General features: G+C 32.7%; 1 protein-coding gene across 1 annotated transcript in view; it reads left to right on the forward strand.

Moving 5' to 3' along the window:
• Positions 1 to 499: 499 nt before the first annotated feature.
• Positions 500 to 8,963, forward strand: part of LOC105132548 (uncharacterized) — a 20,826-nt gene continuing 12,362 nt past the window's right edge. The window contains exons 1-2 of the mRNA XM_011036116.1: positions 500 to 611; positions 703 to 1,120. Coding sequence (XP_011034418.1) covers positions 506 to 611; positions 703 to 1,106 — 510 coding nt within the window. The 5' untranslated portion in view covers positions 500 to 505 and the 3' untranslated portion in view covers positions 1,107 to 1,120. The remainder of the gene's footprint in view (positions 612 to 702; positions 1,121 to 8,963) is intronic.

Below are 8,963 nucleotides of genomic sequence, written 5' to 3' on the forward strand. Positions count from 1 at the left end.
TCTCATTAATGATGACAGATTTTAAAGGCTTTTATTTGTTTCTGGTTTCCTTTTTATTGCAAGCAATTGAAGACTTATTAACTTCGAATGAAAAATTCCATGGTTTGAACAGTCAATTATCTGATAATTGTTGTTAATGTAGTGAAGAAACTAAATTTAATCTTCTGACCTCCTAAATTAATTTCACTTAACCCTCAGAAATTTGCAGACGGTGAGTTAAAACGAATCTTAATAAAGAGCAGAAGGTAGTGAAGATAGAAAAGGTGAAATGCTGGGGAAGGTATACCCGAAGATAATTCAAGCAGATGACTTCCTTGGAAACAGAAAAATGAATCTATTCTTTTCCCAAATGAAACCCACAAGGAACCTCTAATTTGCCTCTCATGTATGTGTCAAAAACAACGTATATATAACAGATCAATTCATTTAGTTAATTAAGAATTCACATCATCTTCGACCTCCTTTATCCAAGAACAACCTTGGAGAAAACCAAAGAAGCCTTCAAATGGAAACCATGAATGAAGAACCCTTAAAGCTGTATTATGGTGATTTTGAGCTCTTTTGCCAGTGGAAAAGGGATGAACATGAGATACTTGAGATCCATCTACGAGGTACTTAATTTATTTGGTATGTCCTCCAATTTATCATGAAGAAAACAAGCATTTAAATTGTTTCACAATTTACCTTTCCTTCTGTTTATAGGATTCAAAAAACAACACCTGAGGGTCCAAGTAAAGGAACCTGATGTTGTGAAAATTACTGGAGAGCGACCTATAGATGGTACTCTCCGGAGACGCTTTCGTATGGAAATCAAGATCCTAAAGAATTGTAAAACAGATCAAATTCGGGCTAAGTTTTCTGGTGATATTCTTCAAATAATACTGCCTAAGCAAACAACTGCATTTCCTGCAAAACCAGGCAGCACTGAAAGTATTACAAGAAGTGAAAGTATGCCATCAAGTTACTTGTTACACATAGAGAGTTCAAGTTCGACACTAGAGATGAATACCAAGTTAGCTCTACAAGTTGCAGGAGTGCTTGCTCTGGTAGTGGCTTTTGGAGCTTATGCATACAAATACTTTCATTGTGGTCATGTTGAAGGCTAATTGTATCATAATATATACTTCGGTGGACTGATTTGTGGCTGCGAGAGGAGCCATTCCATGCAAGGCATCTGATATAATTTACACAGACGTGCTGGACAGAGTGGTGGATAGATTGGTGGCAGCAGGACATGGATTTCAGGTAGCCTTAAGCTGCTTGCGGTGGTCCAAGTACCAGTCAGGAAAGCCGTTCTTTTTGAAGCAATTATCCTCAGTATGTCGGCTTTTCTAACAATAGGAGCAAATTATTCCATCCTTTTCGGTTTATCGATTAACAAACGCCTTATCATAGCAACAACAGGATTTACAAGTCCTAGGTTTAGTCCGTGGGAAATCACTTTGAACTTTATCAAGCACATTATCTAAATCTGCAAGAAAGTCACAGATACAATCTTTCATTATCTCCTTTTGACAGATTTTGATATTTTTCTTTGTTTATAACCTTTAGTAATTAGTCTAGTTTTATATATTTATATATTTTCATTCATGTTATTTTTTAAAATAAACTTATTTATATCTAATAAGTTTTATCCTTTAAGGTGTATTAACTAATCTATACCTAGTTAGTATACATGGAATCTATTTTAGATTTTATGGCTTCAACTTAATTTTAAAATCAATATCAGATATTGGTTTGATATAATTAATAGACTCATCAAGTATAAACAACTCATTATTTTTAACTTTCATGAGAAGCACATATCTCAGTAGTGCGTAGTGCATGATGTGTCCTACTATATTTACATAATTCTTATTTTTATCAAACTTTCAGGCTAAACATTCAATGTTATAGCTTTAAGCTCAGGTTCTATTTAGATGTCAATTTTTGATTCTTGAACTTCTTTAGAAATGTAACATATTTTGAGATAAATATTTTTCTCTCGTTTTATATTGGCAAACATGTTCTGAAAATAATTGAAGTGATTCTCATGGATGGGTTTGGATATGCATTGAAATTCTTTTGTTTTAATTTTGGTGAAAATGTGAAGTGATGTTTGGGTAGTCAAAATTGGTTACAGATTCAATCTAAGAGTTTTAAAGAACCAGTCTTCAAAGCATTCATTTTATTTTCATAGATAATGGAGCTTGTTTTGCATGAAAAAGCATTGCATCCCAATCCAAATTGCTCGCGTTTGATAAGAAAGGGCTTAATTGAACACATAACGTAGGCTTAGGCTCTTAGTTATGAAGAAAAAAATATATTTATTGGCTTAAAAGATACTTAAGGGACTTTAAGACTAAGGATCGCTAGTGTTTGTTGTCGCACATGTGCGGAATTGCAACGATAATCCACTCTCGGGTTATGGTTAAATCATGAAAATGGGGGGAGACAAGAAATTCTTGTCTTTTATCACTGTATATAAGGAATGAGGGTTGCCATCTAGTATTTTGGTCTCTAGGAACCTTAACTGGTCTCATAGATCGGGTACGAGGATTGATTGTATAAAGAAAATGTATTATCACCCAAAATACACCTTACCTAAGGTAAGCTGCATTTTCTAATTGTTGGTCTATCTAAAGTTTAAGATAAGTCCTTCCTAGTAAAGAGATCTTTATCTTATTGGGTAAAACCTAACCATTCTAACACTCGTAAAAAAACTACTTTTTAATATTGAGAATACGTCTTATATATAAGTTTGTAATCCTAGATATTAAAAGAAAACAAAATAATTTTGGTATTTTTAAAATATTGGCTTAGTTCTTATGACTTTAATAAACTGATTATTAAAGTCCAAAATACATGCTAAAACATATTTTTTGAATTTTATTTTGATGTATGAAAAATTATATATATATATAATCTTTGAGAGACTTGGTCATATGCAAGAAAATAAGATATTTTTTTTGTTTTTTTGTGTAATGTTTTTGCAATGTTTCAGAAAAAATCGGATATTTTCATATGATATTTGTATCTTTATAGTATAAAAATAAAAACTGATATTAATAAAAAATAGTAGAAAAACTTGTAAGAAAATCACGCATTTTTTAAAAGGTTTTTTTTTAATATTTTTTGTTTAATGTATAATATTATTATTATATTATGAATATATAATGGGATGAGCTAGCCTAAATATATGGGTTGAGCCCTCCCTAGTTGGGGCGACATTCAACCTAAATGAAACTAGGTCGAGTTCGGCCCAAAAGAGCACTGGGCCAGCATTGGCCAAAAGATGGGTTGGGCTGATTTCAGCCTAACATAATTTTCTCATGAAAAATTGAGCCAAACCCAACCCAAATCTTTTAAACTTGGTTGGTGCTGATCTGGGTAAGGAACAATGGCTCGCTACTATTTATATGTTATATGAGCAGTGGAAAGTGAATTATAATTCATTCTCCATTGTTTATTAGCAAAATAATGGAGCTGCCCGGGAGGGGGGGCGAAGTAGAGGAAGAAGGAGGAGGAGGAGAAGGGTGGGGGAAGATTGACCGGGCGATGTCTTGTGGTGGTGGTGCTGGTGGCGGCAGAATGATGGTGGTTCGTGGTGGTGAGAAAAAGAACGATGGCAGAATAATAGGTGTTCTTCCTCTATTTCCTTTTCTTATTTACTTCTTTTTTGTTTCTTTCTTTTTTGGTTTATGTTCCTTCCTTTTTGGTTCAATCTCCTTAGTTCTCTCTCTATTTTCTCTCTATTTTTACCTTCTTGTTTTTCCTTTTCTCTCTCACCTATCTCTGTTTATTTCTTTCTTTTCTTCCTCTCTCTAAAATCTTGTCTCTTTTTTTTTTTTCAGCTCTTCCCAAAATCTTTCTCTCTTGAAAAACCTTTATATTATCCCTTCAAAATTTTCTCCCCAAAGTCCCCTTTGTTCTTTGTCCTTTTCTCTCTCCCCTCTATCTCTGTTTTTTTTTTTCTCGTCGACTCCAAAAACAATGTCCTCACCCACCTCCCCTACGTTTCTCTCTTAATCCTCTGGTATTTATAGGAGGGAAAAGGAGAGAGAGCCACCCTACCCTTTCCAATTATGACATAGGGTAAAGTGGCATGGGGCAACCTCTGTTCATCTGTCCTAGAGCACACTTGCAGGGTATGGCTCCCCTGCCTCTTCTATGATGGTGACAAGGCATGTGAGGGTATGAGTTGTGTCGGGTTTGGGTAAGTAGAGAAAGAGAGAGGAACAACACAGGGGAATATAACTTATTTTTCCCCTACTGCACGTACAAGGGAAGAAGAAGCACAACGTTGTTCAAAACAACATCGTTTTATGTTTTTTCTTTTTAATGAACAATGTATGAAACGATGTCGTTTAGACCAAAACACGTCACTTTATTTAAAAGAAACTAGCGCTAAAAGTATCAAAGTCCAAATCAATCTTTAATTTTATATTTGTTCAATCAAGTCCTGCATTGCAATTTTAATTTTAAGAATCAATTCTATTTCAATTTTAGTCTTTGGTTTTGAACTTGTATATTTTAGCCCTTAACTGATCAATCAACTTTTAAGTTCTTCAATTTAGCCCATGATTTAGTCAATTCTAGCCCTTATAGTTACACGTCTTTTCCAGTTTGATCATTGGTTTTGAATTTCTTCAACCAAATCCTTAATTGGTCATCAACCTTTGATATTTATGCAAGCCTCTGGTTTGATCAACTTAACTCTTAAAATTATAATTTGACCCATGAACTTTAATTTCTTTTAATTAAAGCTTAAATTGACGTAAGAATCAATTTTTCTTTCAATCAAACCCTTTATAAATTCAATTAAACCTTCATTAAAATTTAATTGAGTCCATAGACATCTGATTCTGGACTTTTCTTCATCAAATTGAATTTTCAATAAGGCTCTCATAAATTAAAAATATATTGTTAAATTTCTAACTTTGTATTTTTAACATCCTCAACTAATTTTTAGTTATTTTCTAGGTGCTCCGACGTTCTCTTCTCACTGCTATTATTTTTTAGTTTTCTTTTGAATATGTTTTTTTGACTTTTTTGTATGTTCTTTTTTTTTGTGTGGAGACTCAAAAAAGAGTAACAACACTTGTTTCCCAAGTTCTCTCCCTTTTTTGTTCTTGGATTTTCTGGACCTTGAAATTAATTTACAAAATTGTGCCTTACAGGCTTTGGAGTTTTTCTTTTTTTGATTTTAAGCATTATCATTTTAGTAATTTTTATGGCATGCTTAAATCTTTTTAACTCTTTGGACTTTGTCATGCCCCTCGTAGCTTTTGTTCTCGACACCTTTAATCGTTGAGGTTGTTATTTCATATCCCCCCAGTATTGTTTAGGCACTTTTAATCATAAAGGATTTTTGTGTTTCTTGCACGTGCCACCAGTATAGGGTGAGATTACAAAGGATTTCTTAGCCTTGTGAAAGGATTATCAAAGATTTTTTTTTCTCATTTCAAACACATGCATTCAAAATTGGTAAGCCTTGATTTCTCCCAAATGAATATGCAAAATGGTTTCTCATTATTCATGTAGCTAAAACTCAGTTTGAAGTTGATTCATGGTGTTTAGGCTGGATTTCAGGTTTTCTAGATGTATGGTTAAGATATCACTTGAATTTGTAGAACTTGTTTGTTAGAACAAATACCAATTTAATTTATGTTTTGTACTAAACTTTAATTTCCCAAAAGTCATTTTGAAAATATAAGATCAAGCATAGTTTTTGAAGAAAAAGAAAACACACCAAATCATTCTTGGTGCAGTGGTTCTTTGAGTAGAAGATGTGCTTAGTGTGTTAATTACATGAAACAAAAAAAAATACAAGAAAACATATAATCTTATTAAAAGGAAGGACTCATTTGACAAAGAAAATCTTGTGGCATTATGAGCCAAATTATCAATAAGATTAAAACAGGTCAAAATCAAAATAACTTTGCAGGCATGATTAAACAAAGGTAATCAAAATAACCTTTACTCCCCGCCTAACCTAGAATTAGGCTACTCGTGAAATCAAAATGCTGAGGGCATTAACATGTAAATGATGTACTTATGCATGAACAAGAAATAAAAATGCTAGACAAATGAAAATTTGAGCTAAAATTAAACAATCCAGAACAAATAGGTAAACAATCAAACAAGCAAAATTTAGTCCAACTACAAAAAGTATTCCCTAGCAGAGTTGCCATCCGGTCATGAGGGTGGTCTGGCTGTGAAGTGACATGGTGCTAGCGATGGAAAGGGTGGTATTGGTGGAAAAATGATGGCTGACATTGATTGTAGTAAGAGGGAGAAGAAATCTATAGAAATAAGAGAGAAGAAGAATGGCGGTTGTTCCAGGCATGAGGGTGGTGAAGCTACTATCACTGGTTTGGCATGAGGTGCATGAAGATGCTGATGGAAGAAATGACATTCTAAGTTGGTGTGGTGGGAGGAATAAGAAGCTTGCAGAAGAGAAAGAGGAATTCGCGAAGGTGTTACTGTTCACTGTGGTGGGATAGGTTGGGGGAAAAGGTTGGGCCGCTCTTATTCATGACGGTGCTGAGATGGTGTGGCTAAGATCATGTGGAGACAAAGAATGAAGAGAGGGAGAGATGATAGAAAAGAGAAAAGCTATGGAGTAAGGCTAGTTTTTTTTTGCCAATTTTTAACCTGATTTTCATTATGCTCAGGCCATGAAATCCACCCATATTTATAAGGCATGAGAGAGGGTAATCTTATGTTCATTGAAAAAAAATTTGACCCTAAATTCAGTTGGGAAGGATTTCATCCATTAGCTCAAAGTATACATTATGAACTGTCAAATTTGATAGTTCAAGGCTACTTAAGTTGACTTCTTTGGGTTGACACCATGTTAGCTTTGGTGCTAGTAAGCTAATGAGGACCATACTAGGGTGTGGAGGGATGTTAGGTGATCAATTTTGTGTATGTTTTGCCAAATTTAGTGAAGAGTATAGACATTAAATGCACTTGCAAAGTAGGTGACTTAAACAGATTTTTCGGGTAAAAGGAGAAGACAGCGAATAATAACCAGACAACACCTCGTCTAGTTTTTTTGTTTTTCTTTTTTTGAAAAAAAACATCATTTGTTCTTGAATTTGGGATTTTGGCCACAACTCAATTTAGTCCTCAAACTTTCAATTTATTTTAATTACATCCTTAATTAACCCTAAACTTTTGATTTAATTCAATTTAGCCCCTATCAAATTAAAATATTAGCCCTTAAATTACATGTTCTTTTTAATTTTGCTCTTGGTCTTGGATTTATGCAATTTTACCCCTACTTGACCATCAAACTTTTAATTTCTGCAATTCACCCTCGGATTAAATCAATCAAGCCCCTATAGTTCGATGACTTTATAGATTGGTCCTTAGCTGCAAAATATTTTACTTTGACTCTAATTGACACCAAAACTTTAATTTTCTTATGATTTTACCCTTGATTTCAATCAATTAACATGGTAAAAATTAAATTTAGTCTCTTAAAATTCTAATATTCTCAATTAAGCCCAAATAGGTCTCCTAAACTTAATTTTTACCAATTAAACCCCTATAACTAATTTGACCTATTTAAAGTATAATTAAGTCCTTACACTTAATTAAATCCTTTAATTGAACCAAAATTAATGCTTAAACGTAATCAAACTTTAATTTGGCCCTATTAACAATTTAATTATGTACTTGAAGTTTTTTTTATGTAAATGCATCTAATAATTATTTAATTTGACATTAAATTTAATTGTTTCTTCATTTTTTAGCATGATGGGGTACATTTATGCCTCGAATTTTCACCAAAATTGTAGTTTAGTTTTTATGTAATTTAGTATAAATTAAAATTTTCAAAACAAAATTATAACGAAACATCAAAAGTTATTTCTTACCATTATGACTTTTATTACTGTCAAAAGTTAAAAAAAAAAAACTTAAATTAAATTGCAAAAATCATGCTAATGCACATAAGATTAGTTTTCTTCCTATTCACGAATCACACGCTTACCGTACATACTTATGACATTTTTTAAAGTTTAAAAAAAAATATTAAATTGCAAAAATCATATTGTGCATAATATAAATATAGTTTTCTTCTTATTCATGAACCGCACCGATTCTTTTCCTTGCAATTAGTCTTCCATAAAATTACTTGGTTACGTCACCAATGAATTAACCTACTGCGTGAATAACGTGTGCTTGCAACTGGAAATATGCAGAAGAAGCTTTGTAGACCTTGGTTTTTATTGGAGTAGTTTAAGGAATTTGGCATATAGATAATTAAGTTGTTTTTAATGCCAAAACAGTTGATACTCTTCATCGTCTATTGTGTTAGATAAAGGATAATATGCCTGGTTTTCATACAAAGAAACTGACCTCGTTCACAATGCTGAAGGTTTTTATTTCTGAACAAGCACAGGTAAAAAACGCACACGGAATGAAGCTTAGATTTTGATGTTACTAATATATTGTAATTGTACTTCTAATCTTTTTTTTTTTAATTTATTGTGTTTTTCTCGATTATTATTTTGAATAGTTATTTCATTAATAAATCAACTGTAATTATTATTAAAAACAAAAAAAACTCAACTAGGAATTACCCTTTGATCTCAGTGGAATTCTTGATGGATGTCCTCGGAATTATTGATGTATGTCCTCGGAATTCTCATTAATGATGACAGATTTTAAAGGCTTTTATTTGTTCCTTGTTTCCTTTTTATGCCAAGCAAATGAAGACTTCTTAACTTCAAATGAAAAATTCCATGGTTTGAACAGTCAATTATCTGATAATTGTTGTTAATGTAGTGAAGAAACTAAATTTAATCTTCTGACCTCCTAAATTAATTTCACTTAACCCTCAGAAATTTGCAGACGGTGAGTTAAAACGAATCTTAATAAAGAGCAGAAGGTAGTGAAGATAGAAAAGGTGAAATGCTGGGGAAGGTATACCCGAAGATAATTCAAGCAGATGACTTCCTTGGAAACAGAAA

Source organism: Populus euphratica, unplaced genomic scaffold (genome assembly GCF_000495115.2).
Source record: "Populus euphratica unplaced genomic scaffold, PopEup_1.0 scaffold27.1, whole genome shotgun sequence".
NCBI lineage: Eukaryota > Viridiplantae > Streptophyta > Magnoliopsida > Malpighiales > Salicaceae > Populus > Populus euphratica.